The sequence below is a fragment of the Scyliorhinus torazame genome, chromosome 13 (genome assembly GCF_047496885.1).
Source record: "Scyliorhinus torazame isolate Kashiwa2021f chromosome 13, sScyTor2.1, whole genome shotgun sequence".
NCBI classification, from domain to species: domain Eukaryota; kingdom Metazoa; phylum Chordata; class Chondrichthyes; order Carcharhiniformes; family Scyliorhinidae; genus Scyliorhinus; species Scyliorhinus torazame.
The window spans coordinates 23537209-23558394 of NC_092719.1; the positions used below are offsets into that span (position 1 = coordinate 23537209).

The window sequence follows — 21186 nt, forward strand, 5'->3', positions numbered from 1 at the left end:
TGGAATGCGAGCATTAGCAGATGATTAAATCTTTCCAGATCCAGAGATGGGGTAAACCCAGGTTAAAGAGGTGTGAATTGTGTCAAGCCAGGACAGTTGGTAGGATTTCGCAGGCCAGATGGTGGGGGATGACAGTTTCTGTGCCCTACATCTTTTCCTGTCGTTCATTAAAGAAAACAGACCCGTAATTTCCTATATTACAACGGTGACCGAAGTTTAGATGCACTTCATTGGCTGTAAAGCACTTTGGACCGACCAGATACGGTGAGAGGCGTTATATAAACGCAAATATTTCTTATTGAGTCCTAGCGCACACACTGGCTCTCCCCCTAGCCTGTTTGAGCTGACGTGTCTCAGGCCTCCTCAAACCCCTCCACTCGGAAGTGTCTCCCTGGTGACCATGACGTGTCCCGTCCCTCAGCGCGCCCGCCCCGGAAGCAGTCGTTCGGGCGGGGGGGGGGGGGGCGGTTTTCACTTATACAGCGCGCGGGGCGCCGCTGGGCTTTCTCTTTCCGGTTCATTCACTGCTCTGAACCAGGCACGATGGCGACAGCAGCAGCGACTTCTTCTCAAACCCAGTCAGCGGCCCCGGCCCTGCCGCTCCAGCGAGGCATTGTCAAGCTGGTGAGACGCCGCTCGGGCGGGAGGGATGAGACCATTTAAATGTGGTGCCGTTGACGGGGAGGTGTTGTTGACAAAAGAGTGTGTGAGGAGGGAGCAAGAGAGATTATTAACTTGCGCCTGGGAGACTCCCCCTCGGCTGGAGTGTCACAGCGAGTGGGAAAGTGGTTCAATTAAAAAAATAACTTGGAAATCAACCGATGAGTCCATAGCCGGGAAAGTTGGGGCTTTTGAGTGTGAGGGGACGGAGTGCTGACAAGGAGGGTGGAGGTGTTGTTGAGGAAGGGGGGGGGGGGGGGGAAGAGAAGCCCTCGAAGTAACTAACTGTCCTCCAAACTCCGGGGAGGCTCAGCTGTGAGCAACAGGGAATTTCAAATAGCCAAAGCGCGCCGGGGTTGTTTGCGGGAGGAATCCTATCCAAAAAGTGGTGCATTTGTGTGGGGGGTACGTCTGGGGGGCATTCAACTGTTTTCTCGTCTCGCCAGGACGGAAATTGAATGAGCCACGTAAGCTGTAGGGACCGAGCGGGCGAGGAAATTCCGCAACGATTCCGCTGTAAAGTCGGGACTAGGAGACGCCTGTTAAGACCAAACACTTCGCGGTTTGTTTGTGTAACTTCACCAAAAGTACATCGTTGCTTTTAAGCCTCATGGAAGGAATATGCGCACTTCAACGTCGAAATGGCACGACTTCCCAGTGGTTGCACTCATCTCGGATCAAATTGATCAAAGTAGCGGTCGGTTTCACTGGAGGCGCTGACCTTGAGTTTAGTGTGCAACGGTGTTTTTTTAAATACAGAAGACTGTTGTGAATCTCTCCCTTCACTTAGTAATGTTGCTGCCTTTTTTTCCAGGGGGCTATTTGGCAGAAGTTAGAAATATTGTGGATAAATGTATGAAATGGGGTTCGTTATCAGCACCATGTGATACCATATACTAGCTATAGCATTAGCTTTTTTCATATCCTTGGTACCATACACAATGATCAGTTCTCTGTGGATCCCTGAGATTTTGCCTCCTGGGGGGATTTGGCCCCACATGTGGTATGGTGTTACAGATGCCAACTTTTACCTCATCTAATTGTCGATTCTTATATCAACCTAGACATAAAGGTGGACAGTGCAGCTCAACTCAATGCTGCCTTCTCCAGCATCCAGTTGGAATCAAGATATTGATTGAGGAAAACTTTGGCTGATTTTTGTCATCTTTATTTTGGCTTTGGAGGGAGTGCAACATAGTTTTTCAAAAATGATTCCTGGCCTACAGGGGTTGGGTTATGAGGAGAGGTTACTCGATTTAGACCGGTTTTCGCTATATTTTTAGAAGGTTAAGTGGTCATCTGATCGAAGTATTCAAGATATTAACAGGGAAAGTCATGGTCGATCTATTTCCACTAGTTGGAGATTCTAAAACGAGGTACCATAGTCTAAAAATTAGGACTAGACCATTCAGGAGGGATGCTAGGAAGCGCTTCTTCATTCAAAGGGTGGTAGAAGTTTGGAACAGTCCCACAAACAGCATTTGAAACTAGATCAGTTAATTTTAAATCTGAGATAGTTTCTGTTGAGCAAGAATATAAATGGATATGGACCAAAATAGATGTATTGAGTTAGGTCACAGATCAGCTATAATCTCATTGAATGATGGGCATGCTCAAGGGACTGAATTGCCCACTGTTCCTATGTTAGCTCAGGGACTTTAAAGTCAATTTTGTATCATGCAATACCCCACTGCTGTCACAGTGGTTAGCACCGTTGCTTCACAGCACCAGGGTCCTGGGTTCGATTCTCGCTTGGGTCACTGTGTGGAGTCTACACGCTCTCCCCATATGTGCGTGGGTTTCCTCCGGGCCCTGTGGTTTCCTCCCACAAGTCCCAGAAGACGTGCATGTTAGATGAATTGGACATTCTGAATTCTCTCCCTGCGTACATGAACGTCTAGGGGATTTTCACAACTTCATTGCAGTGTTAATGTAAGTCTACTTGTGACACTAATAAAGATGATGATTGACGCAGACTGACAATTGAACCTGGAACATCCTATAGCTTAGAACTACAATGGGTCAGAATGTGAGATCTTTGGCCATTTAAGAAGAAAATTGGCAAATATTTGAGCAGCATGGTTAAGAAAGATAACTCATGATTATTTTTGGAAGCCATGATTCTGTTGATACTAATGTTGAACATATGCTCTCCATGGGGGTTCCTGTTAAACTTTGGCATCCAAAGTTGTGTCTAGTACTTTGCCAAGTGAAATGGAGGATAGATTTAAATCCTGAGAAGTCTATTTTTAAAAAATCATCATCAGTGGTTGATGAATAGTAACGTATAGAATCCGTACAGCGCAGTACGAGGCCATATGGCCCATTGAGTCTGCACTGAGCCACTGTGCCCCATACCTGTAACCCCTTAACCTAACCTGCACATCCCTGACACTGAGGGGCAATCTATCATGACCAATCCACCTAACCTGCACATCTTTGGACTGGGAGGAAACCCGAGTACCCAGAGGGAATCACGCAGACACGGTGAGAATGTACAAACTCCACACAGTTACCCAAAGCTGGAATTAAACCCGTGTCCCTGGCACTGAGGCATCAGGGCTAACCATTGTGCCACCCCCTATGTAGTACTTGTTTATTTAGGATGTAGTGTTGAACATTTGTAATCGCCAATCAGAGGAGATTTGATTGAGATATTCAAAATCATGAGGGGTTGGACAGAGTAGATAGAGAGAAAATATTCTGACTTGTGAAAGGATTGAGAACGAGACGGCACAAATTTAAAGTAATTGACAAAATAAGCAAAAGTGATATGAGGAAAACCATTTCACAGTTGGGCAATTAGGGTCTCGAATGCACGACTGCCTGATTGGTGGAAACTGGTTCAATCCGGCATCCTCCGACACATTTTACGTATGTGACGTTTTTCACTAAACTTAGATGATGCTTGTATATGCATCACCAACTACACGAAGATAAGCAAATTGTTTCCGTAACTTTAAGAAAATGTGCTTTTTTTCTCTTCCGATTCTTATTGACTAGTGCGCTGACATTTCTTTTTTTTTTAAATTATTTTTATTCAAATTTTTATCAAAACATAATTTTTGCATAACCATTAACAACATTTAACATAAAATAAATGTTAACCATATATATAGAAAAAGGAACAGTACCATGTAACAATCCCCTCCCACTGGGTTGCTGCTGACTTTTACTGCTCTCCGAGAAAGTCGAGGAACGGCTGCCACCTCCGAGAGAGCCCTGTCATGGACCCTCTCAAGGCAAACTTTGTTTTCTCGAGACTGAGAAATCCAGCTATGTCATCAATCCAGGTCTCCACACTCGGGGGGGCTTCGAGTCCCTCCACATTAAAAGGAACCGTCTCTGGGCTACCAGGGAGGCAAAGGCCAATACGTTGGCCTCTTTTGCTTCCTGAACTCCTGGATCGTCTGACACACCAAAGATCGCTAACTCTGGACTTGGCACCACCCGGGTGTCGAAGATCTTGGACATTGCCCTAGCAAGTCCCTGCCAGAATCCCTTAAGAGCCGGGCATGCCCAGAACATATGGACATGATCTGCAGGGCTTCTCGCACACCTCGCACATTTTTCCTCAACCCCAAAGAGCTTGCTCATCCTGGTTGCTGTCATGTGTGCCCGATGGACCACCTTAAACTGGATTAAGCTAAGCCTGGCACTTGAAGAGGAATTGACCCTGTTTAGGGCGTCCGCCCACAGGCCCGCACCCAGCTCCTCCCATTTGCCCTTAAGCTCCTCCACTGGGGCTTCCTCCGCCTCCTGAAGTTTCCGGCAGATGTCTGATACCTTCCCCTCCCCTACCCAGGTGCCGGAGACCACCCTATCCTGTATCCTGCGTGGGGGTAGTAACGGAAATGTCACCATCTGTTTTTTGAGGAAGGCGCGTACCTGAAGGTATCTGAAAGTGTTTCCAGGGGGCAAACTGAATTTCTCCTCGAGCGCTTTCAGGCTGGGAAAGGTCCTGTCCACGAACAGGTCCCCCATCCTTTTAATGCCTGCCCTGCCAGCTTTGGAATCCTCCGTCAATCTTGCCCGGGACAAATCTGTGATTGTTGCGTATCGGGGTCCAAACTGAGGCTCCCTCCACCCCCTTGTGTCTTCTCCACTGACCCCAGATCTTTAATGCCGCCATCACCACCGGACTAAAGGAGTCGCGGGCTGGCGAGAACGGCAGAGGTGCTGTTACAAGTGCCCCTAGGCTGGTACCTTTGCATGAGGCCACCTCTAACAGCTCCCACGTCGACCCCTCCCCCAATACCCATTTCCTAATGACATTTCTTTAACATGATGATTAGAAATGTCAGATTTTTATCGGCCGATGCAACAGTGCTCTAATTTGGCAAACTGCAGATCCACTGACTTTCCAAAAACAATTGCTTTATTATGTTCCATGTACAAATTCAATTGTGCCTTTTTCACAATTGTATCTTACAAGAGTCTACAGCAATATTGATCAGGTGGCTTATTCCAGCTTTCTTGCACTGAATTACCACTCTTTTCAGTGACCTCAATGCACTGACATCCCCAAATGTGAAACAGGTCGGATTTTCATACTCTGACTGTACTTCAACCCTTTCTACTGAGTGAATGTAACTTTTTAACCAAATTTCTCCACACACTGTCGAGGTGCAACCACTAATTAACATGGCACCATTAAATAAATCAGAATAATACACTTATTACCAGACAAAAGCTTCATGTGACTAGTCTAATTCCCTCATGCTGACCATTCTCAGCTTCAACTTCCAAATTCTGTGTCATGCAAAGCAAAATACCCTGCTGTTACACTTCGGGCAGTTCATCACATAATATTTTGAGTCACCTGTTAAATGCTCTCTAGCAACCGGGTGCTCCGGTTTCCTCCCACACTCCACAAAGATGTGCAGGTTAGGTGGATTGGCCATGATAAATTGCCTTTAGTGTCCAAAAGGTTAGGTGCGGTTACTGGGTTACGGGGATAGGGTGGAGGCATGGGTTTTAGTAGGGTGCTCTTTTCAAGAGCCGATCCAGACTTGATGGGCCGAATGGCCTCCTGCACTGTAAGTTCTATGTTCTAAAAGAAATACCTGAGGTTAAATGGGTCCTCAATTGTCAGATTGCTGTACAAAAAGGAATGTTTGCAAAAAGAGATTAACGGAGGTCCCAGAGGAGAGGCATCTTGTATTATGATTTGCACAGAATATAGACATATGCTTTTCTTCCTATGATGTGAACTATAACTCATTTTCTAATTCCTGATTGGACTTTGGTTAAGGACAGGATTGTGTCTTTCTCTGGTCCAATTACTTGTGACATCTACTCAGTATCTCAAACAAAGACTACTTGGGTGAGCACCAAGTGTGGCTAGCATCTATGAAATGTGGATGGGAGAAAACTGGAGGGAGAAATATTACTATTTTCTTCAACATGGCAGGTGTTTATTTTCTCATGATATTGACACTCCGAATAGTACTCCATTTCAGGCATTCAGAATTGACAGCAAGTAGGTTGAGCACATGTAAAGGAGGATGAAAGAACGACACTCCTGCAACGGTATGACGTGCTTTCCATTTCTCTTGTCCAGTAGCCTTTCAAAATGTGATTGCCATAAGTGCTGTAATAGCGACTCTTTATTTGAAATGAGTTCATGGAAATTCTACAGCTGGCAAACAGAAGGTTACTATATCTGGGCATAATTTGAATCCAGCTCTTGGGTTAAAGACCAGCCATAATTCATGGCACTAATCAATTTCCCTGAGGGATGTATATCTTTGTCATAGTACTTGGGTAGTATAATTTCTTGACTTACTCCTTGAAAGCACAATTACCTTGTTTAGTAAATCTATAGTTGTGAGGGCAGACCTATGGAGAATGAGTGTTTCTCCATTTTTGGCATTTTAGTATCGGTGATTAGCAATCAATCCCAAGCCAAAAGTAGAATTGGTTTAAAAGTGAGTGAATAAAACTCCCTTTAATGTGCTCCAATAATACACAGACACGAGTTAATGTAACCTGATTACATTATTCAGCCTTTAAGTTGTGGTGCACTGCACAAGTAATTTGTGATCATTATTTATCAGATGCCATATTCCAGGTGTTTAGATTCCTGGAGATTTTTCTACATACCAATTCTAATCATCTTTGATTTGGTAATTTATTAAACTGAAACTAATAATAATCTCTAATGGCGAGACTTATAATTTTGACTGTCATTGTCACATTGTTTGTAAGATGTTTTATGGATCTATTGGGGAATATTTGATTTCATGGCTAGTCCTGTAATTGCCTAGAATCAGTAATTGAAAATATTAGCTTTGCAAAAAGATAACCAATGCTGGAGAACCGAGTGGTGTTGCCCTTTTTAATACTGAGTGTCACCAAGAATGTTGTCAATTAATAATATTGCTTTTCAGAGTTGCCAGGTATCAAATGATACCACCACAAGGTTCAACCGGATAGTGATTAAAGACCCAACAAGTAGTCAGTTAGTTCAAGTTCAATAATGGTTTATTTACATACAAAATTAACTCACACATGCAACATAAAAACACTACAAGCTAAATTATACCTAACACTAAAACAACCTGTACTTAACTTCAGGCACCCGGCTTTGGCAGAGGAACAAGGCCTCTGTTCGGATCTGCAGTGGCTTGGTCTGGAGAAGTAACTTCGGTTCTGCTGGGCTCATCCATCGTTGATCTTGAACTTGCTTCTGGTCGTGGTGCTGCAGTTGGCTTCAGGTATAGGCCGGGCCGAAGAGTGCCGGTGTGCCAGGGCCAAAAGAACGCATGGCAGTGTGTCTCTTTATCCTCTGGGGTTTCGTGCTCTTTTGGGCGGTCCTGAGCTTTGGACCCAATAATTTGGCCGGCTTTGATTACTGCCTTTGATTTGAGCCAATAAAGGGGCGGGTGCCTTGATGTCTGGGCATGCCCTGAGTGGTCATTGACCGTGGCTGTTTGGGCTTCCTGGGTGAAGGGAGTGGTGCCAATGTGTCTGGAATTGTATCTGATACCTGAGTACCAGTCCTTTGTTCTGGGGAAATGGGCCATTGGAATCCAAATCGGCTAGGGGTTTCGATACTGTCTGGTTCTCTGTTAGCAAATATACATTTAGGATCTGAGTTTGCCTGAATCCTGCATTGGCCATGTTTCCCTTGAGTCTTTGCAAGTATCTATGTTTCCTTTGTAAGTGGCCATCCCAGATGGCTACAGTGGGTAAAATTGTCTCGTTGTATGGACTTGCAGAGATTAAATGTGCGCTCGTTTTTAGGCAACGCTTGAGAATATAGATCAGGAGAGTTGATTTTCGGCTGATGCTGTGTTGGGCTTCAGGGTCTGATAAATGGATGAGAAACTGAATATGGGAAGTGAAATGTCTGCATGTAGTAAGTGTGTAGGTTGACAGGAAAAGCAAAACCTGCAACAGGTGATTTGAGGGTATGGATAAACTCCAGATGGCTGTAGATGATTTGTTACCGGTGGGTCCTATTCTCTTTCTTGCTGTGTGTATACCAAGGAAGATGGTGCAAGCTTACTGCTAAGAGTTAGGTACGATTGGCTCATGTTAGCTCTATTGCTTCTGTATGCTCTTTCCTCATTTCCACAGATTGACCGGGGCTGGTGCAAATTCAGACAAAGAATACTTTTAACACCACTCCTCTGATGCATGACATATTACCCTGCTGTACCCCTGCACTAGTAGATAGTAATTTTCCTGCTTAAAACATTGAGTTGTGCACTGCTCAAATCGGTGTGGCATATTTATGTGGGTGGTTGAGGCGCATAATTATAAAACTATTGTGACTTCCAAAAATGAATTTCAGTATCTTTTAACACTTGGATGTAGTTATAAAAAATAGGAGACGAAAGTCATTTATTTGACGATGTTCTGAAGGAAATGCATTCAGCGATCCAGACATACATATTATAAATGAAAGGATGCATGCCGTTGGCATGGTATTTTTCTAACTTATCTCACTTTGCCATAGAGTAATGGAACATAGCCCAAAACCTGATGGTTTCCATGCAAGTAGGTGGGCGAGGATTATCAATTATTACTGAGTTTGAACATCTTTTTGTTGGGCTGGGATTAAAGTCATTTACAGCATAGAGAGAGGCCATTTGGTCTATTGAGTCTATGCTGATGCTGACTTCCCTTGGAGCAATACAGTCAACCAACTCTCCCACTCTCCTTCATTACCTATGCAGTTTCCTTTTGAAATCATTGAATGTTTCCGCTTCTATTACTCCTGTGGACAGCGGGCCCCAGGTCATTACCACTTGCTACATTAAAAAATTCTTCCTCTCATCCTCCCAGTATTTCTTGCCCAGAACCTTAAATCATATCCACTAGTCCTCCTAATACCATCAGCTAAAGGAAACAGTTTTTTTCATCTACCTTATCCAAACCTACCATACCCTTGCACACTTCTATAACATCTCCCCCCTCTATCCCTTTTGTTCTAAGGAAAACAACCGCTGCTCCACCAATCTACCTTGTAGAAACGTCCCCCATCACTGGAACCCACCTGCTTAATTCTGGATTTTACTGTTTGCTGATCAAATTGCTCGATTTCCAAATGTTATCACATCCTACTCTTGGATTCAACACTTATGTATCTTGGACATTTGGTCCTAATTATATAATTTTGTAAGAAAATGTACTTTCCCGTACTCATTCTTTTTATCTTGTCTTCAAGTGATTGCCCTAGCTAGGGTGTGTTGCTTGGTCATATTGATATTGCTGCCTATGTGCAATGTATATTGTACCCATGCACCGGACACCATCCACCATGCACCTTTCCTATGATGAGGAAGGGAGAAAAAGTCTAAATTGTACAAATAGAAATGTGTGATCTACAGCCTGCATCTATACACCACTATCAAGAATGGGATGTTTGAATTCAGTATTCAATCTTAAATGCAAACTGCGTGCATTCTTTAGGCCAGAAGAAATAGGAACAGGAGTAAGCCATTAGACCCTTCAAATCTGCTTTTGCATTCAATAAGGCCATTGCTGATCTCATTGTGACCTTAACTCAATTTTCCTGCTTGTCCCCCTTGTATTCAAAAATCTGTCTAACTCAACCTTGAATGTGTTCAATGACCCAGGCTCCTCTGCCCTCCGGGGAAGGGAATTCCAACGACTAATGACTCTCTTGGAGAGGAAATTTCTCCTTATTTCTGTCTCAAATGGGAGAACTCCATTCCTCTCAAGCCCCCCTCAGGATATTGTGTGTTTCAATAAGATGATCTCTCAACAGTGAGTATAGGACACACACTCAACCTTTCCTCATAAGATGTTCCCTTTGTTCCAAGAATCAACCCAGTGAACATTCTCTGAACTGCTTCTAATGCAAATATAGCCTTCTTTAAGTAAATAAACCAAAATTGTACGCAGTGCTCAAGGTGCATCCAACCAATGCCCTGGACAGCTGTAGCAAAACTTCCCTGCTTTTGTACTCCACCCACCCTTGCACTAAAGACCAACATTCAATTTGTTTTCCTAATTATCTGCGGTACTTAGATGCTGACCCTTTGTGATGCTTCTGTACCGCAGCATTCTGACATCTTTTCTTCATTTAAATTCTGGTTTTCTATTCTTTGTGCCAGAGTTGATAATCTACACTCCATCTGCCCAAAATTTTGCCCCACACACTTTCCATTTCCATGTACTTTGTATCCTCCTCACAACTTGCTTTTCCACTTGTCGTCAAGAAATTTAGCAACAATGCGCTTTGTCCCTTTAACCAAGTTATAATATAGATCCTAAGTAGTTGAGACTTCAGCACTGATCCCTGTGGCATTCCATTACTTAACGCTTGCCCATCTGGAAGTGACACATTTATCCTGACTCTGTTTCATGTTGGTTAGGCAACTCTCTATCCATGCTAATATATCACCTTTAACACAGCTCTTATCTTGTGCAGTAACCTTTTGTGAGGCACCTTGCTGAAAGCCTTTTGGACATCCAAATACACTTCGTCCACTGGCTCTACTTTATCCACCCTCTTGTCACATTTGCAAATAACTCTCGGGCACAATTTCCCTTTCACAAAGCCATGTTGACTCTGCCTAGTTGTATTATGTTTTTTTATATGTGCTGCTATTACCACGTTAAAAATGGATTCTGGCATTTTCCTAATGGCAGATGTCAGGCTAACTGGCCTATAGTTTCTTGAATTCTTTCTCTCCGTTCTTGACTAGAGATGCTACATTTGTGGTACCAGAATCTAGGGAAGTTCCTCGCCTCTCTTTTACCTCTTGATTGGGATGCGTTCTGTTTATTATACTTTGAAGACAGATTCAAAAAAATTTGTTCAAGTATCGAATTAACCTATTTTAGTATGTTCCTGTTCAGTTTTGCGTCCCCTTAGCTCCAACAAGTGAGTGTATACCAATTATCTACTGTTTACTTAATGTGAGTTGAATTGCAAAAGATTCCTCTAACTTTCAAACTCTAAAATGGCAGGCAGTAAAAATTAGCTCTCCAAATTTACTCCAGTCTGCAAAATATAAATCTACAGCTAATTTTGGCCGCTTTCAAAGTCTTTCTAAAATTATTACTGATAGATCTGTTACACTGATAAATTGGTAAGTTTCTTGAACTAATGCCCACACTTGTGTGCATCTTTCACTGTCATCTGGAAATTTGATCCAAGCGATGTGTGACTGCTTTGTTCTTCTCCACCTGACTACGTCCTCTTTTCCAACTCTTCCAAACACAAGATGCATGACTTCCTCGTGTTTCATAAGATCTCTCTGCTGGAAAGTGCATACATTCAAAGATAGTAGATGAACATGTTTAACACATAGGAAACAGCAATGATCTTGAAGTTTCATCCTGCTTGAGCTATTGGTTTGCAAATTTTGCCTTTCCATCTTTTTCCCCCTCCCCCACACAATTTCTTTTGCAGATTAAACCTGGAAATCTCAAAGACTGATGCATTTTTGGAAGAGATTTACTGGTGACTTGATAACTACCCGTAGCAGCTTGAACATGGTGGTTATGATTTTGCCCCAAGTTAAAAGATACAACTAAGGCTATCTTTTTCTTTGCGTGTCCAGTACAATTTGTGTCTGAGTGATCTTTGGAATGCAGTTTATCTTTGAATGCTGTCAGTGCCATGTAGTAAATTATAGCCTCGGCTGGGTGAGTCACATAATTGGGATTTGAAGGGAAGGTTTCAGAGCTCATTGCTTATGTTGTGGGAGCACTAGCTTTTCTAACTTCTCCTTTTGGAGCTAATTTACACTACGTACTTGATTTCAGCTTCAGTCTCTTTGAAAAACAACTGTTATTATGAAATGAATGTACAGTAATTAAGCCAAGACATCACAAAGGAGTACTGTTTTTATCTACATTACAAAGTGTACCCGCAGCAGCGACAATATGGTTAATTCACATTATCTTTGAGAACCACAAAAAACAATTAGAGGAGATTACGTTTAATGGTTTGGGTATATAAATAAGATAGCCACAAATGATTACTGAAAAATAAGCCGAGAAAGCTGAACTAGAGGACAGAAAGGCATGTAGATAGAGGCAAAACACTGGGATTGTTCAACTACTATGATGATGATTGAGGTCCTAAAATTACTTTTGATGGGATGAATGGTGTTTTATCACTCCTGAATTTTATATGCTATATGTGACTCACTTGGAAGTTAATTCTCAGAAATCCAGTGAGTACAGAGATCGTGGTACTTTTTTCATTGGCACTTATTTGCAGTAATTTCATTTTTAGCCACATTCCCTTACACAGTGCATTATTGTGAAGAGTGGAGACCCACACCTAGTAATCTGTGAAGAGCCATTAGCAGTAACGCTGCTGCAAGTGCAAATGCATGTTTCTTCCTCTTGGTGATACATGCTTCATTGCTGAGATTGTGAAAATGGCAATAAGAGATTCTGCTGGGACCAATAAACTGAATATATGATAACGCATCTATTACCAAAATGTTTTCATAATGAGATTCTTGAATTTCTTCTGTCTTTTAGGTGCTTTCAGGTAGTGCAATCATTGTTCGTGGCCAGCCACGAGGAGGACCCCCACCTGAGCGGCAAATTAACCTCAGTAACATCCGTTCTGGTGCCTTGGCACGACGTGTTGCTCCAAATCAGCCTGAAGCGAAGGAAACTCCTGATGAGGTGAAATCTTGTTCTTAATGTATTATTGTTCAGGACAACATTTACATTGTGGGGTTACTTGAACAATAAGTGGAACTATACTAACAAACTTGTGTCTAGACTGCTGTGACAAAACAAGGCTGAAGAGATACTGGCCAAATTTTGGTTGGGGAGAGGAAAAGAAGAAAGGTGGGTCATCTCTGGCCCATGTAATGGATGTGTGTACATGTAATATCTTTAACAACTGGAAAATTAGCCTGCCTTAGAGGCTATGTTGCGTATTGAGCAGTTTGCAAGTGGGAATTGGACATCATCAATTTACAAGTAAAATCATACCGAGAAAGAGACTTTCTGGTTAGCTAGTTGATCGGAAATATTGTTTTAGCGGCGTGTTTTTGAATTTTTAAATAAAAATAACTGGTAAAAGTTGAATAAGTGGGGCCAAATTGGAGATTTTCAATATTAAAATACGTAGCATTTACTGGCCATATATGTTTTAAAGATTTGAATAATCTATTATGAGGCAAGTGGGGAAAATACAGGAGACCAAACTGAATCTGTGTCTGAAGTAGAGATTCAGGAAAAGTTTCAAGTTGTCAGCTTTTTGCTTCATCATGAGAATCTATAGGAACTGATTGGAATAATTATAGCATCTTAGATTTTAAATGAAACACACCGTTATAGCTTAAAGCATCAACATAATCATAACTTTTATTTGTGACATTCAATTTGGCGTTACTCTGGTGCTTCAAAGTTCTCCTAACTCGATTGAACACAGATTAAAATGAGTTACTGGTCCTGGTAAAGTGTGCATAGGAAATCACACTTTGGTGTCCAGGTTGGGAGGGAAAGTGAGGATCGTGGTTGAGGTAGGGAGGGAAATGTGTGGTGGGGTGGAGGGAGGGAGGGAGAGAGGTGTAGAGTTGTGGAGAAACAAGGGTGAGAAGGAGGGCAAGAGGAATGGGCAAGGGGAGGCAATATCTGAAGGCTGGGGGTATATGAGGGAGAACAAGGGGAGGAAGGGAGGACAGGAAAAAGAGGGCTGGAGACTGCTGCTGTTTTGTAAACAGACAGGACGTAGTGTGCAACGATTAGAAATGACTTTGGCAGGTGAAAGAGGCCGGTATTCTGGCCTTTGCGTCCCTGGTAGCCCGGCAAAGGATTCTTCAGTGGAAGGATGCGAGGCCCCCAAGCGTGGAATCCTGGATCAACGATATGGCGGGGCTTATTAAATTTGAGAGGGTGAAATTCGCCTTGAGAGGGTCGGTACAAGGGTTCTTTAGGCGGTGGCAACCGTTCTTAGACTTCCTGGCAGAACGATAGACATTGGTCAATGGCAGCAGCAGCTCGGGGGGAGGCGGTTACTTTATTTTTGTTTATGTTATTTACACTGGAGGGTCTGAGGGGTGTATATACCTGTTGTGTTAAGTCGGGGTGTTAATGTTAATTTATTATTTATGTACAGAGGGGAGGGGTTTGGGGAGTTGCTTTTTTAGATTGTATTTTGTACTTAACCCTGTTGGGTTCTTTTTTCTTTCTCATTTTGTTATTGATATTTTATGAAAACTTTTAATAAAAATTATTTATAAAAAAAAAAAAAAGAAATGACTTTGGCTTGTTGTATTGTAAAGTTTGATCTGAGAAACTGGAGCCATGAGTTTTTGTTTGGCTGGCATAATTATCTCCCCAAAGATGGGTTTTGTTTTGAGTATATTGCATTTCAGGTGGTCATGTCCTAATGTCATGTCTGATAACACTGATAGCTGTGGTTATAATGTGTGTGGACCACAGATTCAAAGCATAAATTAAAGACAGCAAAATCGGTTGTGCACTATTTTGAGATATACAGTGTTTGTGGTGAAGGTAAATTCCAAGAATGCGATCAGTCTTTGGCGATCCATTAAGGATGAAATTTTAAAGAGGTAATTTTGTTTAAGGCCAGGGTGGACAAAGAGGAGAGGTTGGAGCGGCAGAGGGTAATAGATGAGATGTTGGAGGTAGATAGGAGGTATGCAGAGGATGGGGACTCGGCAAAGCTGGAAAAGAGGAAGGAACTACAGGCGAGCTTCGACTGACTGTCCACCAGGAAGGCGGTGCGCCAACTGAGACGAGCAAGGGGTGCAGTTTATGAACATGGAGATAAGGAGATATGTTAGCAGGTCAGCGGAGAGGGAGGCAGCGGCAAGGGAATTTCTTCAGGTGAGTGATAGGGCAGGGAAGTTGGTGGTGGCTCCAGTGCTGATTAACAAGGTTTTTGAGGCGTTTTATGAGAGGTTGTACAGGTCAGAGCCACACGGGGAGACCGTAAGATGCAGGAATTTCTAGATGGGTTGGAGTACCCGATGTTAGTGGAGGGGGACAGGGCTACATTAGAAGGAGCAATAGTGGAGCAGGAGATAAAGGATGCGATTGGGAGTATGCAGTCTGGGAAGGTGGCAGGGCCGGATGGGTTTCCAGTGGAATATTAAAAAAATTCAAGGATAGGTTGGCACCCCTGATGGTTGGGATGTTTGAGGAGGCGATAGGGAAGGGGGTGTTGCCGCAAACCTTGGGGCAGGCATCGATTTCACTGTTGCTAAAAAAAGATAAGGATCCGGCGGAGTGTGGGTCGTATCGGCCCATATCACTTCTGAATGTGGACGCAAAAGTTTTGGCGAAGGTACTGGCGGGTAGGCTGGAGGAGTGCCTCCCGAAGGTGATAGGGGAGGATCAGACAGGGTTCGTGAAAGGGAGGCAGCTGTTTTCGAACATTAGGTGGGTTTTGAACGTCGTTATGGCACCGGCGGAAGGGAAGGAAACGGAGGTAGTTGTGGCATTGGACGCTGAGAAGGCGTTTGATCGGGTAGAATGGGGGTACCTGATGGCAGTGCTGGAGCAGTTTGGGATTGGACCAAGGTTTGTGAACTGGAGAAAGCTATTATATAAGGAGCCGAAGGCGAGTGCCTGCACAAATAATATCAGTTTGAGATACTCTTTTCTCCACCGTGGGACGAGACCGGGATGTCCTATGTCCCCCCTGCTGTTTGCACATGCGATTGAGCCGTTGGCCATCGCATTGAGAAGTTCGGGAGCATGGAAAGGAATAGTGCGGGGAGGGGGATAGAGCATAGGGTGTCCTTGTATGCCGACAACTTGCTGCTGTATGTGTCGGAACTGAGTGCGTCGATAGGAGAAATATTGGAGCTACTGCGGGTATTTGGGTCTTTCTCGGGGTACAAGCTGAACCTGGACAAGAGTGAGTATTTTGTGGTGTCTCGGCCAGGGGTGGGGGGGCTGCCATTCCGTAGGGCAGGGACTCATTTTAGGTATCTGGGGGTGCAGGTTGCCCGGGAGTGGGGGAGGCTTAGCAGGTACAACATCACTAGTTTGGTGGGGAGAGTGAAAACCGATCTGGCAAGGTGGGATGGCCTTCCTCTGTCACTGGCGGGTCGGGTACAGGCGGTTAAAATGAATGTGTTGCCGCGATTCCTGTTTATTTTTCATTGCCTACCAATTTTCCTGCCAAAGTCTTTATTCAGGGAGATTGAGGGAAGGATTACCTCATTCATATGGGGAGGGAAGGTGGCCAGAGTGAGAAAGGTGCTGCTACAGAGGGGAAGGCAGGCAGGGGGTTTGGGTCTCCCGAACCTGTTGTACTACTACTGGGTGGCAAATGTGGAGAAGGTACGGAGCTGGGTCAGATGGGTTGATTCTCAGTGGGTCAGAATGGAGGAGAGTTTGTGCAGGGGGTCGGTACTTCTAAGATTCTGTGGCATGGTTTGTTAAAGATTCCATGGTATGATTTGAAGAAGAGCAAGGGGTTCTTCCATCTCATTGCTGTTTGTACAATTTATTTTACCTTAAAGGTTGTTGTGGTATAGTAATTTATGGGAGAATGAAGTGCTTTTCATTTAAAGCTATTGTGGTTTGATTAGCAGATAACTAAAAGCCATACTATCTTGGAACTTGATGTGTGATTGAGGGGCTACAGTGAAACCAGCTTACTATTGTCATGTGATTATCCCTGTTTGCTTAGACCCATTTGTGTTAAACTTTCTGCTTAAGCTCTAAAATCAGGTCTATTGTGTTTAATGGTTAGTACTATTCAGCATATGAAAAGAAGCAGTGTTGCGAGCTGTCCAAGAAAGTCATAGGATTATGTCTTTTTGGATTTTTGAATTCATACTGCCTGAGTCACTGAAGTAGTTTCCCATCTAGGCTGTGTTGATTGGCATGAGTTTTGATTTTTTTTTTTTTAAAGTCATTAAAAGTTACACATGATTTCCATTGGTGAATAAAATCATTATGTTCTCATCAAATGTGCATGGTGCCCAAGGTAGCATAATGGGCCATTCTAGTGGAGACCACCAATATTCTGTCTCACAGAAATAGAGGTAGGTTAAACTTGCTTGTAGTCAGCTTGCTGGAGTACTGATCTTGGATGTTGATTTTGGGGGTACTCCTTCAAAGGAAAGTGTGGGTACATATTTCATCACAGTATTGATAGGAGCAGCCACTGCACAGTCCTTGTGAAGTTGAAGCCCCATCTGAGGATATCCTCCATTTTGTTGTGTGGCACTACCATCATGCTAAACTGGGCATCCATGAAGGATGTGGGCCATCAGCAGAATAGTATTCAATCGCAATCTGTAACCACATAGTCCGGCATATCCTGCACTGTACTGTTGCCATCTACCGTTACCACTAATGTCCTTGAGAGAAGGAAATCTGCCATCCTTACTTGGTCTGGTCAACAAGTGATTCCAGATCCACAGAAATGTTAACATAAATGCTCTCTGAAATGCGCAGCAAGCCACTTAGTTCAGGGCAATTAGGGATGGGTAATAAATGCTGGCCCAGCTAGTGGTGCCCACATCCCATTAACAAATAAATAAAAATCCCATAAACTCTGATTTAATGCAGAATGTGGGCGTGCCTGGAGCAGCACCAGGCATAACCTAAAAATAAGATCTCAATGTGGTGAAGCTACAGCACATGTATGACAAACAGCAGCAGCACAATGCAAAAGATGAGGCTAATTATGTGGTAACCAGACAGTTGGAAAATAATGATATGATTGAGCAGAGGCAGCATGAATTTATGAAGAGAAATCGTGTTTAACAAATCTGTTTGGAGTTTTTTTGAGGATGTTTGTAACAGAGAGAACCAGTGGGTGTGGTGTATATGGTATTTCAGAAGGCTTTTGATAAGGTACCACACAGGAGGTTAGATAACAAAATTAGAGCACATGGGATTGAGGGTAATATACTGGAATGGATAAGAATTGGTTAACAGACACAAAACAGTAGGAATAAATAGGTCATTCTCAGGATCGCAGAATGTTAATTGTGGGGTGCCACATGGATCAGTGCTTGGGCCACAGCTGTTCGCAATCTGTATAAATGATTTGGACGTGGGCATCAAATGTAATATTTCCAGATTTGCCGATGACACAGAACTTGGTGGGAATGTAAGTTGAGGAAGATGTATGGAGGCTTCAAGAAGGACTTGGACAGACTGAGTGAATGGGCAAGAACATGGCAGATGGAATATAATGTGAATAAATGACGTTATCCATTATATTAGAAAAAAACGGCAAGGCAGAGTATTTCTTAAATGGTGTGAAGTTGGGAAGTGTTGATGTCCAAAGGGAACTGGGTATCCTTTCATGTGTCACTAAAAGCTTTCAGGCAGGTGCAGTTAGGAAGGCAAATGATATGTTGGCCTCGCAAAGGGATGTTAGTACAGGAGTAAAGATGTTGCTGCAGCTATACTGAGCCTCGGTGAGATTGCATCTGGAATATTGTGTACGGTTTTGGTTTCCATTCCTCAGGAAGGAAACACTTGCCATATAGGAGTGCAAAGGAGGTTCACCAGACTAATCCCTGGGATGGCGGCATTGTTATATGAGGAGAGATTGAGGAGGCTGGACCTGTACTCTTCAGAGTTTTGAAAAATGGGAGGTGATCTCATTGAAATGTACAAAATTCTTACAGAGCATGACGAGGTATAGATGTAGATCGGATGTTGGCCCTGGCTGGTGAATCTAGAACCAGGGGACAGAAAGTTAGAATAAGAGGCAGGCCATTTAAGACTGAGATGAGGAGTTTCTTCACTCAGTAGTGGATCTCGGAATTCTTTGGAAGCTCAGCCATTGAGCATTTTCAAGACCGAAATCTATTGATTTCTGGATACGAATGACTTCAAGGGATATGGAGAAAGCGTGGAAAAGTGTTGCTGAGGTGGGTGATCAGCTATGATCTAATTGAATGGTTCAATTGTACTCGATGGGCCAAATGGCCTACTGCTCCTAGGTTTCTAAACGATCCCACAACCACGGTCTTGAAGTCTTGCAGAGGAATGGGCAATAAACGCTGGTCTAGTCAGTGAGGCCCATATCCCATGAACGAATAAATAAAAAATGTTTTAAAATTGCATTAACCGTTAGAATTGAAATCATTATCAGCCAAGAGTGTGCTCAGATCTTGAACTACAGCCTAATTTTGATCTTGTGTGAAAATGCCATGAAGTGAGCCAAGCTGATGCTGATCATTTGTTCTGTTATTGTCTTCCAAGTCTAGATAAAGCTACCTTATCTTTTAATGAACACGAAGACTACTGGTCAGGATTTGCCAATATATGTATGTGATGTTATGCATATACTGCTCAGTGATAGCGTTACATATTCCAACGTAATTGTCAAATAAATTCTGAGACATGAAAGCAAAATAAACCTTAGCCACATGATCTAACAAGTCTGTAATAATGTCACTAATTTTACTAAATTTCCATTGTCAGAAATGTGTTGGCTGTCAATTGAATCTTTATTATTTACTTTCCAGCTTGTTACTCATGCACACTATTTTTTGTACACTTTTGCAGCCTTGGGCTTGGCCAGCTCGAGAGTTCCTCAGGAAGAAACTGATTGGAAAAGAGGTGTGTTTCACAGTGGAGTACAAGACTCCCCAGGGTCGTGAATATGGAATGGTTTACCTGGGCAAAGGTTAGTGAATTATTCTTCATACAAACTGAAGATTTTGAATAAACTGCATTAAATTGTCTCCATCTCAGCCACTGTATATGGGCACAGCTGTGCTCCAAAAGCTAGTGATTCGAAACACATCTGTTGGACTTTAACCTGGTTTTGTAAGACTTCTTACTGTGCCCACTCCAGTCCAACGCCGGTATCTCCACATCACTGTATATTGGAAGAGAGAGAAACATTACCTGGTAAATATGTCCTCAAACCTTGGTTTTGTGCAATCATAAAAAAGGCATCTCCTTTTTCCTACTATGTAGGAATATCTGGATTTCCCAAAAAAACCCTCAATGAAAATATATATAATAAGCTTTATGCCTGGGTATCAATTTCAGATAATTCTCTTTTTAAAAAAAAATATTTTTATTAGGGTATTTGCAAGTTTTTAAAATAATAACAATAACAGCGGCATAAACATGGTACAATAAACATTTCCACCCCATCACAATCTTCACACACCCCAACCATAAAACAACAATCCCCCCCTTCTGCTTTGGCTGACATTTTAATTTCCCCCGAGAAAGTTGACGAACGGCTGCCACCTCCGGGTGAACCCAACCATTGACCCTCAAGGCGAACTTTATTTTCTCAAGACTGAGAAACCAAGCCATGTCACTAACCCAGGTCTCTACACTCAATTTCAGATAATTCTCAAGTAACTTATTTAGTAACCTCATTGTCTTGATCAGATATTAACAGTCATTTACGTATTTCTTGTCTTCAAATTCTTAGTATCCTGTGGCTGGTACCTGTTCAGTTCCAATAAAAATGTAAATTGAGGCCTTTATGATAGGTCATGATTAGGATTGAAAATGGTAGTAATTGACTTGTCAGTGTCAGAACTTCTGTCAGTCACTTTCTCCCAAGTTCCACTTCATCCCCAACCTTCCTTTATTCTTGTCCCAACCAACCCTTGCTTAAAATCTATTACTTCTCTTAACTTTTCCCAGTTCTGATGAAAGGTCACTGATCTGAAGTGTTAACTCTGTTTCACTCTCCTCCAATGCTGCCCGACCAGCTGAGTATATCCAGCACTTTCTGTTTTAATTCAGAACAGTACTTAGACATTTGTTATGCTGCTTCTGCTTTAACTGGTCGGTCACTGCCATGTGTATTTCTGCTGCCAAGTTATTGGCAGGCTGGGGTGCTCTTTTGACCTGGCAATCTGCTTATTTTTCACTCATCCCCAAATAAATAATATCGTGGAATCTAATTATTTAAAATTATTCTAGTGTTTTTACCCCATTCTTCGGCTAGAAGTCCATTTCTGGTCTATTTTGTTGTATGAACATTTTGACTTTGGAATTAAATTAGTTTACTAGTTTGGACTGACATTTGTCAGTTTATTTTTGAACTTGTTTCGTATATTTTTCTATAGAGTTACCTTATTTCAAGGCTGT

The 21186-nt window shown here is 42.7% G+C and overlaps 1 protein-coding gene across 1 annotated transcript in view; it reads left to right on the top strand.

Annotated features, from left to right (window-relative positions):
* Positions 1–497: 497 nt before the first annotated feature.
* The window catches only part of snd1 (staphylococcal nuclease and tudor domain containing 1), a 1317969-nt gene continuing 1297280 nt past the window's right edge, over positions 498–21186 (top strand). Inside the window, exons 1-3 of the mRNA XM_072471188.1 lie at positions 498–624; positions 12640–12789; positions 19630–19750. Coding sequence (XP_072327289.1) covers positions 544–624; positions 12640–12789; positions 19630–19750 — 352 coding nt within the window. The 5' untranslated portion in view covers positions 498–543. The remainder of the gene's footprint in view (positions 625–12639; positions 12790–19629; positions 19751–21186) is intronic.